This window comes from Columba livia, chromosome 9, assembly GCF_036013475.1.
Source record: "Columba livia isolate bColLiv1 breed racing homer chromosome 9, bColLiv1.pat.W.v2, whole genome shotgun sequence".
Taxonomy (NCBI): Eukaryota; Metazoa; Chordata; class Aves; order Columbiformes; family Columbidae; genus Columba; species Columba livia.
The window spans coordinates 13,224,234-13,245,548 of NC_088610.1; the positions used below are offsets into that span (position 1 = coordinate 13,224,234).

A 21,315-nucleotide genomic window follows, 5' to 3' on the forward strand; every position below is an offset into this window, starting at 1 on the left:
ATTAAAAAGCGAGCATGTTTTATAAAACATAAAATCAATATAGACAAATATTTCTTCGTCATTTAAGGGTTCCTAAAACTAAATGCTTTATGGGTCACAACAACCCCAGGCAGTGCTACAGGCTCAGGGAAGAATGGCTGGAAAGCTGCCTGGCAGAAAAGGACCTGTGGGTGCTGATGGACAGATGGCTGAACATGAGCCAGCAGTGTGCCCAGGTGGCCAAAAAGGCCAACAGCATCCTGGCTTCTCTCAGGAATAGTGTGACCAGCAGGAGTAGAGAAATGACTGTGCCACTGTACTTGATACTGGTGAGGCCCCACCTTGACTCCTGTGCTCACTACAGGAAAGACCTTGAGGTGCTGGAGAGAGTTCAGAGAATGGCAACGAAGCTGGTGAGGGGCCTGGAGCACAAGTCTGATGAGAGGCACTTGAGGGAACTGAGGCTGTTTAGTCTGGAGAAAAGGAGGCTGAGGGGAGACCTTATCGCTGTCTGCAACTACCTGAAAGGAGGTTGTAGCGTGGAGGGTGTTGGTCTCTTCTCTGGAGCAGCAAGTGTCAGGAGAAGAGGAAATGGTCTCAAGTTGCACCAGGGAAGGTTTAGATTGGATATTAGGAAAAGTGTCTTCACAGAAACAGTTATCAGGCATTGGAACAGGCTGCCCAGGGCAGTGGTGGAGTCACCATCCCTGGAGGTGTTTAAAAGACCTTCAGACAAGGCTCATAGGGACATGGTTTAGTGCCAGAGTTAGGTTAGGTTATAGTTGGACTCAGTGATCCTGAGGGTCTCTTCCAACTGAAATGATTCTCTATGCAAATATGCATATCTATGTGTGTAATGTCCATGCAAAGACAAAGCTTCTAGCAGTATGTTATCTGCTTTTTACAGTACTGTTACAGTACTGAATTCCCAGGGCATTTAAAAAAAAAAAATCTGCATGTGCAGAGTTTATTACATAAAGCACTCATCAACTCAGATTTAGTTGACACTAGCTAAAACAAAACAGACATATGAGGTCAAAGTTGCATCCCCTTTGGCTATGTGACCAAGTCTGATTTACTTGAAGAACAATTACACTTGCATTTCCTGTGTTTAAAATAGCGATCTTTATATTACGCTATTATAAAAAGAACAATGATATGAAACTCAAGCTCTCATAACTAAATTAGTTGCCCAAGAAATCTCAATTTGCTTCCCTTTTATATTGTGCTAAGGCTTTAATTACATGATCAAACTGTTCTGTCTCTGGATACTTGCACAATTGCACAGAGTGAATCTATCCTCACGATGCAGTCTTGTGCTTAGAGCACAACTACAACTGTCTTGCTTGCCTTATGGATTTTACTATAAAGCCCTCAGTCTCATAATCCATCTCTTTACAAGTATTAACCTGAGTGTCTGTCATGTTATTAGGTCATACCAATTTCTGTTTTTTTACATAAGCTGCAGAGCAGATTAAGAAAAAGTATCTTGATGAAGGCCAAACATTTAAGACTTCTTTTGAGGATACTTATTGTTCAAAAGTTCAGCTGTTATTTCAGAGGTGGTATTTAATACTTCACTACATGATCATACCTAATTCACTTGAGAGAAAAGTTACAGCAAACTCTCATTCTCATTTAACCTTGTGCAAAAGTGACTTTGTACTCTCCCATTGTCAGATATGTCTCAGATCCAGCTGTTTCTCCTCTTTACTATCCAATTGCGAAATAATGGTGTCCAGCTCAGCTACAGTACCTGACTAAACAAGTGGTCAGGCTCAGTCATTGCTAATACATCAAACAAACGAAAGTTTGGCCTATCAGCAAGAATGTGATTGAATAAATGCTCACATAACTTCACAGGCATATCTGAGATTTTTTCCAGGGCTTATAAATTGGCTGAGTTATCACAAGAACATCAAAAGGCACAGTCAAAGAGCCAACAAATGCCCAGTTTCTTTCAAGTCACTGCTTTAATGCTAAGGAATAAAATTTTTTTCTAAATATGTAGAATCACATGATTTTTTTTCCCATACATGTCCTAAGCACAGAAGTATAGTTCTAATTTGAGGGTATTTTTTTACATCTCATCTGTGGGAAATACTCCCTTTGAACAGTTTAAATTAGCAACATTATAGGCATGAAAACAGGAGCCTGCAATGCAAAATGACAAGCATCACTACCTGCACCACCGTGACTCATGAGAGGTTTAACATAAAAAATGCATTTAAAGCTCTTAATTACTTACACATGAACTGAGACATTTCCAGTCTCCTTAAAGAGGAGATCTCACTTTTGTAACTGCTCAGATTGTGATTATTTCTTTAAATTGTTGTAATTTCTAGTAACTTGCCATACTACTTGCACATTTTTGGGGGAAACATAAGAAATTTTTGCAAAGTGTGTTTCTTCTTACAGAAATTTTGGCTATTTTTCCTTCCTTCAGTCACTGGTCATTAATTTTTTCTGCTTCGACTTTTCTACACGATGGTTCAATGCAGTGAACATTCATATGAGTTTAGAAAAGGTTGTATTTCTGATCTGAAGTTCTTATTTTAACAAGCAGTTGTCAAAAACAGAGAAGTTTGTGTTCATTTAACTTGTTAGCACTATGAGAAGGCCTTATCAGTAGCAACAACGCATTTGGTGAATTCCCCTCTTCCTAGATACTCCTTTTGGGTCTAGCTCAACAGCAATGCAAAAAAATAAAAAAAGGAAAGCTTTTAAGAGTTTATAGAAGAACTACTGTCTATAAACAGGTATTCTGATTCTCAAATACTACTCCAACAACAGGCAAAACGCTTGCAGAGGCATGCAGCCTGCCACCCTGTACGAATCATGCTTGATAAAGGCAGATTAAACAAATACTTTTCTTCCAAAGTCACACCGAGTTAAAATCTCCCTGCCCTAACTATCGTTCACAAAAAGACTCAATGAGCTAAAACATCTGTTCAGAATATGATGCCCATTTTCACTATGTTCTTAAGCATGCTATTGTATTTTTTAAAAATGCAGTTTGAAACACAACACTAAAGAAAAAGCATTCTTACCGTACAACATCAAAACTTTGAACCAAATCATTCCAGAAATACTTCACGCTGTGATGTGTGAAATAACGAATCTGGAAGGGCAGACAAAGATATTAAACTAGCACCGCGTAACACCTCTCACTGACTTTATTATGAACAGTGATAGAAAGTAAATTCAGAGAAACTTCACTGAAAAATGAAGAGTTTTCTTTCAAAATAATCATTCAAGCATTCCACAACTTCCAGTAACAGGCTATTGAGGAAAAGATTTGTGCTCCACCCAAAGAATGAGTTAGCCTTTCAGACAAAAGAAGTAGCTCACATGCACTGTATTGTGTGTGTTTGCTCTAGATACTACTTGAGATACTCGTGATAATTAGCCAGTGTAGTATTGCACATTTACTTACAGGCAAATATTTTTTCAAATCATTTTTATTCTCTTCTGCAGCAGATTCACAGAGATGAGCAGCATGGCCATTTGAAACCTTGTGTACAATAGGGTTCGGATTCTGTAAAGGATTGGCTCCCAAAGAAGGCATAATGTGAACCTTTGCACAAAACCATATCTTGAATTCATCCTTAAAAGGAGGAGGAAAAAAAAAGAGTTGGTTGATACAGCATTTAAACAGCATTTTACTACAGCAGCCGTAGCAAAATGTGTCCACAATTGCCAGATTAGCAGAGCCCATACATAACCACGGAAGATATCCCCAAGTTAATATCAGCTATCTTAAGAATACGTTTTATTTCAACAATTCTAAAAACATATTTTTTGCACCGATTTATTTATTTTTAAGCAATGAGTCTTGGTACTTGAATTTTGACATCTTAAGCCCATCACAATTTTATACAGTTGTTCAGTAGTGGGAGGAACTGTGAGATTCCTGTGCATTCAGCTGCACCCACCCTGCAACTTCAAATAACTGAGGAGTTAACACAAGATCATATCCAAGGACTGTACACAGCAATGGCGGAGGAAGAAATCAAACCAAGCTTGGGTCCACAGCTACACCTTAACTCAACAAATGTATCTTGCAGAACAAGGGGAAAGAAAACCTGAAAACCATGTTATCAAGCTCTACGAACAAGGTATCTGTTCTGTAACTTTTGATGACAACAGCATTCGTGTGTTTAATTCTTAAAATCCAAAATCAAAGACTTTCTTTTTATTATGCCCTCTGCAAGCAGCTGTCAGTCTTCCCATATCACGGCAAAGCTGTGTACAGTACCAAGCAGCACAGCTCTGCAGTGCTGTAAAACAAAATCATGTCTACATTGCATGGAAGGATTTCTGTATTTTAGCAAGCAGCAGGAGGGATGTGAAACAACGCACACTCCTATAGACTTACAGTTGTTCTCAGCAGAACCACTTCACAGTCTTTAAGTGTAGTCCGTCTGCACGTTGCTTTCACACGCCACTGAGGCATCCAGTAGAGGAGGAGGAGGAGAAAACCACCAGAACAGATCACTCCTACAGCAACCAGCACCAACTTCCAGCGACACAGATCATAGCCATAGATCTCCTGCATGAAAACAGAGAAACAAATAACAAACCATGACCCTCTTAGTTACTCTGGCTTGGAAAGCCCACGTTAATTTTTCATGAACTGCAGTATTTAAAGCAAATCAAATTTCAAAGCCACTTTCACCTTTTACTTTTCTGGGAGAAAGAAAGACTTTTTACAACTTAATATACGATGGAGTGACAACAAAAAGGAACACTGGTTTGCTTAGTCAGAAATACAAATGTCAGTAAAAGCCTGACAAAGGCTGAACATCCACACCATTTAAAACATTTCACTGCAGGACCTGCCTCCTCTCTGCATTGCTCCCTGAGGACTGAGGTTGCAACACAACCTGCCTTAACGCTCAGTGAACCATCACATTTTTGACCGTGACACAGCACAAGCCAGCTAAGCATTTAAAAGCAAAAGCACATGTGGTTTTGTCAAATGCTGATGTTACCACATTAGAATTTTATTAGCTAGCACACAATTTTGAATTACTGGTGCGAGCAGAAATGCATACTTTCTAAAGAAGCATGTCAATATATTTGTCAAGTAGTACTTTTTAGTAGACAAACTGGCTTATTTTGCCTTCCATTTAACAAGAAATGCTACTGTGAAACATTTGAAACTGCAAGCCACGCTGTCAAAGGTTCTGTAAATCGCACCAGCTGGAAAAATCCTCTTCTCCCATTAAAAATCCACAAAGTATTAAATGTGCTTCGGTCAAAGGCAAGTACCAACTTAACCTGATGACAGCCAGGAACAGAAAATAATTCAGTGACTTACTAGATGCTGTGTTACATTCCTGAGTTTCACATTACATCATTAGATTATATTTCCTGCTGCAAAATGGCAATGAAGTTTCCCTTTGAGTCCCACCCACATTGTTCATAATGACACCAACTTCTTGCAAATTTTGTTGTACTTCTCATTAAACAGTATTAGGAAAAGGGTTTAAATAATTTCTAAGAAAAGGCTTTTCAACAAGTTTGGTATGCAGCCTTCTCAGCTGACAAAAAGCAGAGACAAAACCCATTCTGTTGCCCCCAAAAGACTGGAGCCAGTATTCACTCCTTAGCAATAAAAACAGGTGAGTGAAAGAGAGTGGGAGAGGTTAATGCTGCTTTTGGAAACAAAACCAAAATTATTTCCTCCAGAAAATGTTTATTTTAGTGATCAGACCATAAGCACCTCAGTTTCATTTTTGGCGCAAGGTGTATTTGGCTGCTCCCCATGTTAGAGCTTTTCCTAGCAGTGTGCACAAAGACGGAACAAGGACTTCAATTCACAGGATCACACCATTATTAAAAACAAAAATCCCTGAATACCTCAAATAGTTTCTGCTTTCTCTAGAATGGGCTAGAAATGGGCTAGATGCCACTGTTTCTGCCTTCTCTAGAATGGGCTAGATGCCACTGTTTTCCTGTCAAAACTAACTGCTGCGTCTTCCAGGACATCATTGCTCTAGTAGAAAGCAAAGTTTACGTGCTACCAAACACTCATAAAACTGCTCACCATGTTTTAGGGAGTGGGTCTTCTCTGCATAAATATGAATATGCAAGAGTATGCAGAGTACAGTCGGATTATGGAGCATTAACCTGTTTTAAATGACAAGAAAAAAGCTGCAGGGTTGGAAGGAAAAAAAAAAAGACCAAACCCATAACCTACTTTACTTTCATTTTCTTTAAAAAAAAAAAAAAACTAAGTATCAAAATGTGTTATGTATTGGTCTACTGAGCTCAGTGTAGCCAATCCAGCACCTTTGCAAAGCCTTTCAAAAGAAACATTCCCTATCCCAAGACTACATGTGTTAATACCAAAAAAGATTATCAAGGATAACCTTATAAAATTCGTAAACTGATTAAAACCTAGAGAGTCCACTTCCTGATGTAATATGCCCCATTTAGAGAGAAAACAATGAAAATGTGTTTCTTTCACTGTATAAAAATAGACAAACAGTATTCCTTACCATCTCATCTTCCTCTGCTTTATTGACAAATTTATTTTCTTCTTTTTCCATGTTTAGTATGATATGGAACTTCTCGACTTGAGATATGGAAGACCTTTAACAACATAAGAATTAAAAACTGAAGCATGATTTCTGATTTTATATCTAAGTATTAGGTTGTTTTGAATTATTTCCTGTAAGTACATACCCATAAACCACACTGACAACATATTAACACAGATCTTAAATTTGCACTGTTACTAGTTTCCCATAGTAACCACCCAAGGAGCTTTAGTAAAGCTTTAAAAGACTGAACACTAGATGAATACAGGTGAAATATTGCAGCAACAGCAGGCTTTGAGGGAAGGAAAAGAGCCTGTACCAATTTAACTTGGTTACATGCAGCAAGCAGTTTTTGGTACATTCTACAAACTTCATGATGGAAATGTAAATTAAACCTGTAAAAAAAAGCTTAGAAGTAGGTCAAGATGATAAGTTTCTGTCATTCTATACATAAAAACTCCAATCAGATACTTTCAGAAGCCAGGCTATCCTGCAAGAGGAAAGGTGTTGTACTCCCAAGATGTTCATTTCTCATCTGAGCAGTTTAATATTTCTAAGTCAAGACATGCTCAATGGTCTGATAGTCGTCTTTCCAATTCTTTTACCATTCAATTGGCATCAATGAGTTAATTTCTTACTGTAAATCTCTCATAGCTGCAAATCTTGAGGGGTGTTTTGAGGATAGATTCCGATCACAAGTTTCACAAATGGTAACAGGCATGAAAATATATGAAGCTGTCTACAAGCTGAACATACTGCACACAGATCCCTATTCCAAAAGGAAGAACTATAAACAAAAGACTACAGCACACTATGAGGCTCACCAGAAGTTTCAACATGACATAAACAAAGAAAATCAAAAGGTACCAAGTCAAAAAGTTCAGATTTTGAAATTAAAACTGCATCTAGCCTTCATTTGGGCACCCCTGTAGATGCTAATTGTGCACAGTTTACAATTAATGCACCTGTATCATATTTCCACAGGACCACCTACCATAGTTAAAACCACTGAAAAGCTAGTGCTCACCTGCTAAGGCTCAGTCTCAGTCTCTGCACTGACACTGTACAGCCTTTGATTTTATATACTGCACACATATCAATCTCTCAAAAGACAGCATATAAGCAGTCCTTAAGTATTAAGAATTCACTGTCATAGTATTATTGTAATCGTGATTTTTCAGATAGAAAGATGTTACAAAAAAAAAAATATATGAAAGCCTTCCACTTCATCTAAGCTGTCCATTGAAGATTAGGATGCCACTATTTAAAATACTTAGTATTAAGTAGTATTGTGATAAAAGCACAACCATTACCAAGTTCTTTTTGTCATTAACTCCCCACCGTTTTCACAAATCAAATCCCTGGACTCCAAGTCAGATCCTCTCTGGATCCAGCACTCACATGCAGCAGCAGTGCCAGCTTCCAAAGGTCCTTCCTTACTCCCGACTCCTGCAGTTTATCAGCATCATCACATGCCCCCGTGGTCTCTGCAAGTGTCCACCTCCTTTCCAATTAAGCCAACAACTGAAGCAGGAACCCAACAGAAAAGATTTCTGGGTCTCCCAGAAATCTATGCCCTATGCTGGACAAGGTCCTGGTGGAACAAACACAGGGGGGAAGCACAGAGCTGCATCCCAGCCCAGGGGCTTAGCCCAGCTCAGGGGCACCCCATAAACCAAATCTTAGTCTGCATGAAGGAAGCTCATCAGTAACAGCTGTGTCCTCTCATAGAAAGATCAGCTCACATGCTCCTTGCCTTGTTAAACTGAAAATTTTCTATTATTATCCAATACTGAACTATGAATACCTTTCTTACCGCAGATTAATTTGGAAATCAAGCCAGAAGATGTGCACCTCTGATACCTCCTTATCCGTTAAACAAGTCATATAAGTTCTAAAACACATTTTTTTTTAAACTGCCATTTGTCTTCACTAAACAGCTTTTTATACTGGGAAACACACATATATATGAAATCAGTTAAAATCTGTCCTAAACCTATAGAGGATTTCTAAGAAATCTCCTGAGAACAATCTTCAAATTATTAACGTCAAACACCTTTATGTACACTGTGCAAATAGCATTTTCAATCAAGTCATGCAGCTAGAAAAAGTTTTGTGTATTTACAGATTTACACTTCTAATAGAGTTCACAGCTCCATAAGAGAATGATTCAATTTATCATGCTTGAAGTAGTCTGCTCTTAAACAAACATGCATTCCCCAGCTATAGTATATTGCAACATCAAAAACAGTGCCTGCAGGCAAAACTCCAATCTTGACAAACACATCTAACAACTGTACTTGATACAGGAAAGCACCAGGTGGCAAAATAAATGCAAACAGCCTCAAGATCAATAAATCTCAACCAAGACTTCCATATGGCCAACACATCAGTACAGGCACCTTATGGGACACTGCAGCAGCAAGAGAGAGAAGTGCAATTGCTTTAGTTTAGGGCTGTTCCACAGCTGGGAAGAAGCTCCGAGCTTCGGTCTGCAGAAGCGTGAAGGGAAATCTCAGCACTGAGAGCACCGGCAATAATTCCTGCAATTCAATGAGTTCTTGGAACAGCTGGGTAGAATCACACAGGGAATACACAAAGAGCATTAGGAGGCTATTTCTGACTCACATCATTAGCTCCATCTGCATTATTTTATACAGACTTATTTACTGAGCAACCTTCAACTAACACACGCATTCTCAGTACTTCACATACTGCCTGTAATTTTCCATATTAAACTTAAATTCAAATATCTAAAGTCAGAACATTAGAGATCTTTTCTTAGTTGACAAGCCATGAAAATCATTACTATTCATTAATGAAGAACAGCACACTTTCCCCAATCTTTTCCCTTTGGCACATCATCAGCCCGAGCTCATCATCAAGAGTTCAAATGCGTAAGTGCTTTGGGTTTGTTTCTCAGGGCTCAGCTGCAACCTGGGGTTCCCCACCACCCCCCAGGGCTTCAGAGGTGACCTCAGCCTGCCGGGGCAGACTGAAGAAAGAAGTAGCAGCATTTCACTGGGTCAGAAGAGACTTCAGCAATCTGCATTTGATCTTTATGTCTTTCTATAATATAGCGGGAAATTAAACATTTCAATACTTTAAATATTTAATATTTAAATATAAGCCATGGACTTTTCAGACAAGGGAGTATGAGATTTTACTAGCGCTCAAACTGAAGCAAGGTTGAAATGCACTCACAAGAAGCAACGTGGGCTCAGTCACATTCAAATATAAAGTTCCTCTGATACAAGAGCTGCCACCCGACCTCTCTCCGGCACAAGTTCTCTGGAGTGAACAGCTAGAGAAGTCTGCTCCTCCTTTAACAAACTGCAAATAGCAACCAAAGAGCACTATTTATTCCTTTTAAAGAAAGAGGCCAAAAACAATGGAAATGGTGAAAGTTACTGTTGCTCCACTTACATAATTTTTACTCATTGAGCTACTATTGTATAGCTAAGCATATTCTAGAGTCAGAAAAGTAGGAAGTATAAAAAAGGTCCATAAAAGAAATGCTGTTTGCCACTGAGACTACGAGAATGAAATAACTTGCAACATCCTAGACCACAGGTATATAGACAGTTCAGACCCTGTTCAGTGTAAGTATTTCTAAGCGCAAACATTTGATCCACAAGCCTAAACAGTAAATCTGCAACTTTGAAGGAAAAACAAAAAGTATATCAAAATTAAGTTAAACTGCACTTGCTATTTGCCTCTGTCCTGAAGAATATGTAGCTCTGAGGAGGACAACACCTGCAGTTTCAGATTTAAGTCGATATTATTTTGGAGCTGAAGTAGATCACAGATTGGATCACTGGAGAAATTACAGCAGTCTACAGACCCTAAAACTACATGCATTCCCCACAGTGAAGAATAGGCTGCACCTTCTTTTAATTACTACACCAGTATCTATTTGTTGATCTACCCTGACTAAACAACCAGGATACCAAGCAGTTCTACCAAAATATTTACAGGCAACAAACATTTGTTGCCAACAGTATAAAAGGTGCAAGTGAACTCATGGCATATTTATTAAGAAAAATGTTGTTAAACAACTACACTAAGTCTCAATTACTATGCCTGAGGAGTTCTGCAAGCCACACTTCCAAAGGACTGCAAGCTCATCTGAAGTCAGTTTTCTAATAGTGAGCATAATTAACAAACTACTTCAGCACAGATTTTCCCCTTCAACTTTGACTTGTGGGGCAGGAAGCAAACAGATTTTCCCTCTGGTCTCCTCAACATTTGTCCCAAGTCCATAATCCTTAAAAACTAATTCTGCTTTAGCATACATACACTGTTGTCAGCAGCTTATTCTTTCAGTTTTGCAATTAAACTGGAAGTTTCATAATTTCAAGAGAAAAATTTCAAGGTCTGAAAATAAACTTTTGGTATCTCCTGCAGTCACTGGGTAATTTAAATATCAGGTTTCTCAGATGAAAACAATTTTGACAGCTCAAGTCTTTAGTAAAATTCAGGTATGGATATGCATTAAAAAATTAACAAGTTGTTACATACGCTTATGTTCTGTCATCATCTGTCTGCTTAAAATATGCAAGTAAATAAACTTACAAACTTGTATCTTAAACATTCCCTATTTTATTCCTTTCAGATATTCATAAAAATCCTGAGATAACAAAGAGTTTCTCTTACCAACAAGCAGTCCAGCAGCTGTTCCCTGCACTTGCTTTTGTTATCATCAGTTAGCAAGGCAGTTCTTAATAACCGAGACCCTATCTACAGGGGAAGTCCTGACAAATGAACTATTTTGTCTAAAATCTAAAAAAAGTCTCCAAGGGCTTTTCAAACTGTTATCAAAAGATTAACATATCAAAGAAAATTTGGCACTGCTTGGAATGCCTTTTTTTTTCCCTCTTCCCTCCAGTGTGGCTGAACAATTACAGGACTGTGGCCGGGCTGGCGCGGAGGCTGCGCTTCCAGCATCAGCCGCCCGGTCCAGCTCCTTCTATTCAAACCACAAATGCCTCCCCGGGAGCCTGCCGGCAAATTCAGGTCTGTGCACGAGTCCTGATATTATCTGCCCGGCTAAAAGCATATATGCTCCTGGCCAAACCCTTCCTTGTATTTACAGCTGTTGCAAGGGAAGACAACAACATTCATTTTGAGGAGCTAACTGATGATAAAGGTGCCAGTTAAGAAATACATTTATTTCTCACTCCCAGCATTCTACAGTTTAGCACAGATAATAATGAAGCAATCACATACACCAAATCAGATCACATTTAGAGATCAAGTGCTACAAAGCTAAGAAAGGGACTTGGTCACTATTGATCACTGCAGAAACAAGGTACTTTCCTGTACAAGGATCAATCAGTGCTTTGTTGGGAACACAAGGGGGCAAATGAAAAGATTTAGCAAGGCAGACAGGAAAAGTGAGAGACATGCATGAAAGAAGCCAAATTTAAAAGCCACCAACATGCAGACATGAATAAGAGTCAATCTTCTCAGCTCCCTATGTAATCACTGTCATTAAATAAACCAGGCACTGTAAAATTCTAGGGGAAGAGAATTAAGACAAAAAAACCCCAAACCTAAGTGACCTATCTAGAAAAAGATCATGGTATAGATCAAATATGTATCACATTCCTGAAATCTGATCTAGTGTCTCACTAACTGACCAGTCTGGCTCTCCTGTGTCCAAAAGGATCCAATACAGATCCTTCAAGGTCTACTGAAAGACTAAAAATCCTTATTTACAACAAATACATCCTCCATTAAGAAACAATTTACTTCTCTGGAGTTGGAAATCAAGTTTCTAAATAGCTTGATGTCATTACAAGTCTTCCAGATTTCTGAATTAAAAAATATCTGGAACAGCCATTAACTGCAGATAGTGTCTGATGTATAGCAAATATCATCATCACCAGTATCCTGACTAGCTGTCAAAACACAGAAAAACCCTGGCTTGTTTTCAAACTAGAAAGTCAAACATTCTTTCAGTCACTCAGAAATTAAACACTTCTGCCCTTTAGAGCTGTACTTGCAACCTGTGACCACACCACGGAATCAGTCTCACAAGGTACGGCTCCTCACACAGGCCACGTCCACCACAAGCTCATTCTTGTTCCAGTCACCCACCATTCCCACACACAGACACCAGTCACCAAACAGTCCATTTTTTCCACACATTATGGTAAAGGTTTTTGGCATTCGTGCAACGGACCTACAGGAGGTAAGCAATCGCTTTACATACACAAAACACCAACTGATGCTCAATCTCTGCCACACCGTCAGCTATGAAATTAAAAACTAAATACTCAAATTAGAAGAGCAGTAACAAGCCAGGAAGGGATATGAATGCATCTTCTCAAAAAGACGTTCTAAGTATAAGTTAAGCAACTGTATTCTAGAAGAAGCACACTGTTAAGTGGAGCTATAAAAATTGAAGGAAAAGTCTTATCAGCTATTACTACCTGAGCTTGTAGCTCCTGCCCATGCAAGCTGCCAATGAGTTCCACATACAATACCTGAAGAGCTGAATCTAAAACACTGACTTCATTTAAAATGTGCTGCACCAATAAATAAATGGACGAGGACACAAAGCTAAGAAGACGTAAGGATCAGAAAAAATAAAGATCAAAAATATTCAGGAGCACACTCTTCTCAAACTACCACATAACATGCTGCAGGCTTTAAAAATCAATCATCAAAATAAAAGTAAACTTGAAAAGAATATTTCAAGCTTTCAAGAGCTGAAATCAAAGTTTCTGCCTACAGTGCCTCGGACATAAGTCTCATATTTACTTTTCAGTTCTCCTCCTTTATGTAAGAGATCCTACTTCAGCAACTATAAAATTAATGTTGTTTCCTAAAAATCTCTCCACTGGCCACTTTTTGAGAAGATTGGCAGAACCTGCAGCCACTGAAAATGAAAAAAGGACCATTTTTAAATAGACTTGCAATTTGAAAAGCTAGGAGTTGATTTTAAATGCTATAAGAATGGCTTGCTAAAATCCACATTATGACATCTTGTCTTCAGTCTGTTATCAGGATTCATCATCCCTCACTCATTAGTCTTAGTATCTCCTCAAACAAAAGAGTTTCCAAAGTTCCTTTTTATCAATTCTCACAGTCTTCAAGGACCTTCAGAACACAGGTGTGCTTGTACTCAGCATTTTTACCACTGCAAGAGCGGTGAATGTCAGAGATGCAATTTCCACTTAGTCCCCAGCACCACAGCCAGGATTTGGGTGAGACAGGATAACGCTGCACCCTGGACTCAGGGGGATCCCTGTATCTGCAGCACGAGGCTGGAGGCTTCTCGTAGCACCTGGCAAGCCCGACACCATGCACAAGATGCCATCTTCACCTGCCCCCAAAACATAAAAGCCACCTCACTCAAAGACCACTTCAAAACTGAAACAGATCACTTAATAGCTGATATAAAACTTAGACAAAAGTCTGGGGATATCACACTTTTATGATCAAAAAAACCCAAAGGTTATAGCATTTTACTCCAACATACACCATCATGAGTTTATGTGTGTCAATTTAAATGTATTTGTAATGCTTCAGTATTATTTTAGCATACTAACATTTATTATAAATAAACGTAAATGATACTCTCCTTGAGAAGCACATTCAATCTGAGATGCACCTTACGTGAATGGAAGCCATTGCCATTTACAGTTCTGCAGTAGCTTGCAGCTGAACCCTTAAATGCAAAGTTATCCACATAATGTACAATAAATGTTTGGATTAGACATACAAGCTGTAGGAACTATGGAAGTTCAAAAACCCTCCAGCTATATTTTTAAGGGAGTTAAGGTTATAATTTGTACCACAAACAAAGCTTAACACTTTAGTCAACTAACCAAGCTCTAACAATAAGAATGACATAATAGTTTAATGAATACATGGAAATTTTACAAGTACACGAGCTAAATTTTAACAAAGCCCTCCACTCAATACCTATTTTATCACTTCCCATCTTGGGCTTTCTGTTATAATACAAGCTTTTGTTTCTGTGTTTAGGCTTAAGGAAGACCATTGTATCCAACAATCACCAAACCAAAATTGTATTTACATTTGTAGAGTGCATTCTTTGTAAAGTATACTTTTTGCAGGCTGCAATAGCAATTGCAATGTTTATAGAAAACATGCTACATTAAGGAAAGATAATTCTACATCTAACAATAAACTCAGTATCACAATTCATCATGATAACAAAGTACTGTAGCCAATACTATACTCAAAAACTACTTTCTAAGTGATCTTCAGATCATTATTTTCAGACCACTTAAATATTTGATATTAATGTAACAGCACATACACAAGTTGAAGATGTGTCAGAAGAGAATTTAGGAAAGCAGTCACTTGTATCAAGGACAAGCAGTCAAGCGCTTCACCACCTAACCTTCCTGGCGTCTCATTTATCTTACTTCAAGCAGCACAGATTTACGCTAATGAAAATTTGGAACTGATAAATCAAGTGCCAAAAGTCAAAATTGCCCAAAGCTCATTCCCACTCTCTGAGGCACACAGAAACACAGTCTTTCCTTGTTTCCATTTTAGATTTCTGGATCTCCTACCTGGCTGCCATGAGGGAAAGGTCTGTTCCACAGTCAGGGAATCCAATACAGCATACATTTATTTTAGGTGCTTATTGTTTCTTTCCTCTCTTGGAAGAGTATACTAGACATTTGGGTTAGAATTCACAGACTTTGACAAGAGGGACAATGAAATGTTTTATTTGTTGTTGGAAGAGAAAGTTGAACTGTTTCAAATACCTTGGGTACGGCGTGGTGCCATTACACCCAGCGTGAGGTTTCAATAGCTGAGCACTGAAGCTGTTTCCAAAAAGACATTCCTTTCTCACATGGGGCACAAACTTTACTCAGTCCTTCTGTTTGATTAAATAACCAAGACTATTATGGTCAGATAATGGAGATGGCAAAGATGCCCCATCCCAGCACCAAGAAAACCGCCAGTACCCCAGTGGGGAACTGGGAGTCTGAAGACCCAGATCCAGCAACAATGGGTCCTTTCAAGGAAGCATTTCCCCTCAGGGGCCGTGCCAAGAGCCCAACCTTTCCTGTGTGGCTGCAGCCTTATTGTGCGATGTAGAGTATCTGCTTCCTGGGATATATTGGCTTTTGTAGTATGGATGCTCAGTGAAGGAGGCAATGACTTTTTTTCCTCTTCCTCTAAATTCTTGGAAAAATATTTTTGAGGTTAACATAAGAACATCTGAATCAAATTTCTCATTGCCTACAAGAAGATCATCGAGGACAACCAGACTAATCACAAGAGATGAACTTTCCTCTAAAGTTTAGACAATTAACTTATGTTTCCTCAAAAGCACGGATAGTTGGCATACAGCTGTCACTACAGCATAGTTAAGAGAACCAGTCATACTCATCGTAAGTCAATCTGCTTTAGTGCCTTTACTTTCTTTCCCACCATATGACTTAGTACCTTTTGTTGCTTTCAGCTGAACATCCTGAGATAAAGCAGCAGTATTTCTTCATGCTTCCCGAAATCCTGATGCAAAACTCAGAATTTTCTTATAGTTTAACTGTGTAACTGCTGAATACACACACATAGCACATCTTCCAGATTAACATCACCAAATTGTAATCACTTCTAAAAGTTTATTCTGTAAGATTAATACATGTCAACAGGTTAAACTTCAGCACTTAAACCTGGGTTTTCTAATGTTTACTAAAAGTATATTTATTAAGAAAGTTACGATAAATTGATAAAGAGCCTTAAGTATGTAACACATTCACTTAAATCAGAAACACTTCAAGGAAAGAGCTCTTCTTGTATGCAACCAAACCACCAGTCAGCAGAAATATTATATATGACAGAAACTGCTAAAACTCTAAGTATCACATAACAATGCTAAAAACTGAAGTTAAAAGGTTGCACAAAGGATTTAACACCATTTAAGATTTCAAGAAGGACAACTTATTTGCCCCGATCAAATTCTAATAACTGAAACATCTGCAAACAAGTTCCATTCAGAAATTAAAATGCTGTACAAGACTTTCTTCTTATGCACAGGAATTTATACAACCTGACAACTTAGCTCCTGAAAATTTTTAATTTACTCTTGGAACTTCCATATGAGGTGAGACAAGAAAACCAAGGGGAAAAAGTTGCACTCTATGTAACACTCTACACAAACTGAAGTTTGACAAAGACAAGAGACCAGACATACAGCCTGTAACATTTAACTCAATTCCTCCATGCCTGTAATGTAAACTTTGGCCCATGTCCATCTAGTCACTATGTCCCAGTCATTCAGAAGTGTCCTATAAACCCAGAAGAGCTTTTGCAATTTGGCAAATGGTTATCCCTCAGAGAAGGACTTGTGCAATCTGTGAAATTAAACAAACTCACAGCAGCCTGCTACAATACTTTCCATCACTGCCTTAAGCAGCTCGTTCTAAATGATACTTTGCAGCACTTGTGTATCTCTTGGGAATGATTTCCACAGCATCAACAGTGAGAGACATCTTCTGCGTGAGAGATTTGACTGCAAAAATCTGACACACGACCTTCTAACTGCTGCAATCTTCTCAGCACTGCTGACAGTCAGTAAAGGTCTTCAAACTTGCTTCTTCCAGTAAGCATTCTCTTTTGGCTATCACTCTATTTATTAATTGTTATCCTGCACACTTCTCTAAAAGGAGAAGTTCTCCTTTAATACATGTCTACAGCAATATTTATGACTGCATTTTAGCTATCATTTTTATTTTTTTTCTTTCCTAGCCTATAAACTTTTTTGTACCAGTACTAAGAGCATCTGTCTTCTCTGCCTTGAGGAAAGCTACTTTTCTTAAAACCAAGACTGAAATGTTGTAAGCGCATTAAATGTATCAAGAAGCGCTCTTTCCTGAAGCATTGACCTCACTAACTGAAACATCACCACTATCTAGCCAAATATTCAGAAGTAGCCTCTTCTCAGATACCTCTTCTCCAGATGCTCCACTCAGATTTCCCCCTCCGGACTTGTTTTTACATAAATATTAGGTGAAAACAGAGCACCGATAAGGACTGCCATGATCCTCCACATACACTAAATGCTTAAGTAGCTTTTACTCTATACCCTTTGAACGTAAACAACCAAAGAATAGAAAACCTAGCTGAACGCTAATAGAGCAACAAAATAACAGTCCCCAGAAGGTCAGACGAAATGTGCACTGGCCCTGCATCCAGAAGAGCAGCTGTCAAGGAGCCATCATGAGTAGAGTTGTACAATGATACTGCCAGTAGACTCTCTCCAATCCCCCTGACCTGCAGTTCAAGAGCTTTGTTGGCCAAATACCATATCGTCTTATTTAATACTAAATGGATTTTATTTTTATCATTATTTTGGGGCACATTTTAAGCATGCCAAAATCCTGCAGCAAAGAATTCCTGAGTTCACAGGGAAGGATGCTTTTTTCCTTATTTTGACCCTCCATCTACTAGTTGCAGCTGAAGTTTCCTACTTCTTGTATTTGAAGGGGCAGAGAAGTCATACCTTATTTACTCCCTCCCTGTCATCTGTGACTCTTTTATAAACTGTTTTATCTCCCACCTTCCATTCTCCATGCAGAAGTGACCAACAGCTGCCCTTACAGAGGTCATTCCATACTCCTGATCATCCATGTCAACATCTTTCACGGATCTGCAAAGCACCTTTCTTACAATGTCTCATCCGCAATAAAAATTTACACACAGCCAACTAACACTACAAATAAATCAGAAAACAATACAGTACACAATAGCTAATTAAGATTGGTTAGAAACCATTTTTCAAGAACACAAGTGTCTGTTTGCTCTCATACACACTCAGTCTCTACAGGTAAGGAGAAGTCATATGTTCCAAAAAGCACCTGCCGGTTACACAAAGTGCTGATGTTAAAAAAGTCATATATGAAATAGAAGCATTAAATATCATTATGTATGTTCCAAAAAAATATATATATATTCCATGTGGACATGGTTCTGGACAACTGGCTCTAGGTGGCTCTGCTTGAGTAGGGGAGCTGGTGCCTTCCAACCGCAATGATCCTGCAATTCTGCAATTCCACTTACCATACCCAGGACATTTTCATAAAAGAAGATCCAAGCAATGATGGCTCACAAGATTTAAAACAAATATTTGAATGACTTTTATAAATAATCAAGGAATTGAACTGGCCATTACACAGGCACTAAATTCCTCATCAAGTCCCAGATCACTGAAACGTCTCTAGAAGATGAGAAGATGATGAGCATGAATCTTTCTGGATTTCTGCTTCACAGGATGAAATTAACACTGCTATTCCAGATGGTGTCACAGCATCCAAATCCCCACCCCTGACTGACACTTCAAACCCCACAGTAAAGGGACCAAGGGGAGAACACAGAATATATCTGAGAACATTTCAAACACTAAGTAAGATGCTGGTTTTTTTCAGCCGGGCTTTCTACATAAAGGGGATGGACATTCACAGTTTATGCAGAAGTGACCACAGGGCAGCTCTGTCAAAGTTTACACCTCACCCTGAAGTTTTAGCTGGATCATAAGGCTTAAGCATAAACCAAACCCCTTGTAGAGGCCCTAGAGTCCTTAGATTTGGATGCTCCTTACAGACTACAGCAGAGCAGCCTGATTCCATGTGCAGTAGGTTTTATTCAAGATACCTAACAAACCACTGTGACTAATACAGTTAGAAATCCACACGTGCAACTTTCTGACAGACATTAACTTAACTCTCATCTTACCTGCAAAAACACCAGTCACCTCAGAGATCTTAAAAATGCCTTTATCTACGAAGGTAGTACAAAAGAACTTGGGAAAGACCCAACTTAAATGCTGTTAAAACTCACTGTATGAATATGCGATTTTTTTTCTCCTTGGCCACAGCACTCAGGAAGGAAAATCTACAAGCAACTGCTTTATCTGAATAAAAGCTAAACAATCAAAAAGGTTTTGAAACAGACTGAAGCTCTGAACACCAGCTTATTTCTATGAAACATTAAGAAGGGAATCAGCCACAAGTTACTGTACTTTTACTATCTTTCAGGTTGATGTCACAGGTATCAATCCCATTTTCATAACTGTATTTAATAAATACATTACCAGACTTTAAAAATTAAGAAATATTAATTTAGCTAAAATCAAAATTAGCATCTAAGGAACAAGGAAGTTCCCTGATGAAGGAAAACAGATATAAAACACACACTTCAGCAGTCTAGCAGAGATAAGATGCGAGGATACAGTGAAACACCATGCAGATGATTCACCACAAAATACTGCCCCATGAACTTACCAAACTCAGCTGCCTAGGTATAGCTCAATGTCCACAATATCAAAAATTTCAGTCTCCAAGACAAATGAGCTTTACAAAAGGTGAACTACTTCCATTTAGCAATAAGTCAACAGAATGCATTTTCTCAGGGCGCACACCAAAGTATTCACAACCTGATACAGCTTCATAGCAGCACAATTACTGTCTGACTACAGGCTGCGTGTGTTCTCCTTACACACCTAGCAACATTCCAGGTAACTACTGCTACCTGACTTCAGCTGGACAGACAATTATGGCAGTTAACATACTATTGCTTCCCAGAAATTAATGCCACAGGAGGATAACAGCACGTAGAAGAAAATGCGGCACTCTACATTTGTTGCACATGTGAGATGCAGACTAGGCAAATCCTAATCACTTGCACTGAAACATGAACAAAACACTCTCTGATCATTCTACCAATGAAGTTATGTGGACCAATCTCCAGCAAAGAGACAGCAGCAGTTAAACACACCAGATCATCACTACTGAAATGACTACAGGCTAAGAACTGGTGTTACAAATGATACTAGCATACTAGCACCAGCTTGAGGCACAAGCATCCTTTGTAACACACACTCAGAACATAATTACACCAACAGTCTCACTACTGACAAAAGCTGTGTCCCTGGGGAAGGGACGTTGCTGGAAAAAAGAAAGGGTGACACAGGGAAGAGTGCTACAAGGATACCTACACTTGCATGCTACACAGTAAGGACTGTCAAGCTGACAAGATTATAAATAATTTTTACTGTGTTCCCTGGCTACAAAAGGTGTACAATTTGTGTGGTGAAACACTAAGTGTGTTCCTACATTTTCGCCTGTTCATTACTTTTGCAACGGTATTTCTGCTGGAAAAGACATGCGTGGTCATAAGTAAATGCAATTTATTTTGTAAACAAAAAATAAAATTTGTAGATGAACTAATGAAACTTAGGATATCACAAGCCTGAGCACACCTTCAATCAATAGTGGCTGCACAACAGTGGTTTTCCAAGCACTTCTGCTTGCTCAGAGACATGACATCTGTCTCTGCTCCAGACACGCACCCTTCACCCATGGCTTGATCTCAACCAAGCACTGGATAACTGCTGCAGCGATACAACTGTACAGAAAGACAACCAGGCAGAAGCTGTGTTTCATGCATACACTGCTGGCAGTTAAAGTCTGGCTATCCAAACTAGAGTCAAAACCATTACTCTTTTTCACACCACAGGTCTTCCATACTGCCAGTATTAATGCTCAGCGGATTGCCTCCTGCAATAAAGCATGGCTATGATGCAGGCGAGTAATGTCAACACCCTCTCTTGAAATACTACTTAACTTTTTGGGGGTCCTTACCAAGCGGACCAACTGAAGACAGGGTTAATCCAAAGAATGCACTCTGCAAGACTGCGCATTTGACAGCCCTTTCATGTTCCTGTTCGAATTACCAGTTGGTGTGAAAATAACTTCTTGCTGGCTTGTCAGATCTGGAGTACTACTATATTGACAGA

At 38.8% G+C, this 21,315-nt stretch overlaps 1 protein-coding gene across 6 annotated transcripts in view; it reads right to left on the reverse strand.

The window, feature by feature from the left end:
- Positions 1–21,315, reverse strand: part of ATP13A3 (ATPase 13A3) — a 60,569-nt gene that overhangs the window by 31,895 nt on the left and 7,359 nt on the right. For 5 of the 6 annotated variants that reach the window (XM_065073892.1, XM_065073895.1, XM_065073893.1 and 2 more), the window contains 4 exons: positions 6,486–6,579; positions 4,358–4,531; positions 3,416–3,586; positions 3,030–3,100 (listed from right to left, as the gene is read on the reverse strand). In XM_065073892.1, coding sequence (XP_064929964.1) covers positions 3,030–3,100; positions 3,416–3,586; positions 4,358–4,531; positions 6,486–6,579 — 510 coding nt within the window. Of the gene's footprint in view, positions 1–3,029; positions 3,101–3,415; positions 3,587–4,357; positions 4,532–6,485; positions 6,580–11,183; positions 11,221–21,315 lie in introns of those variants that run through there. The other variant, XM_065073891.1, reaches the window with a different exon arrangement.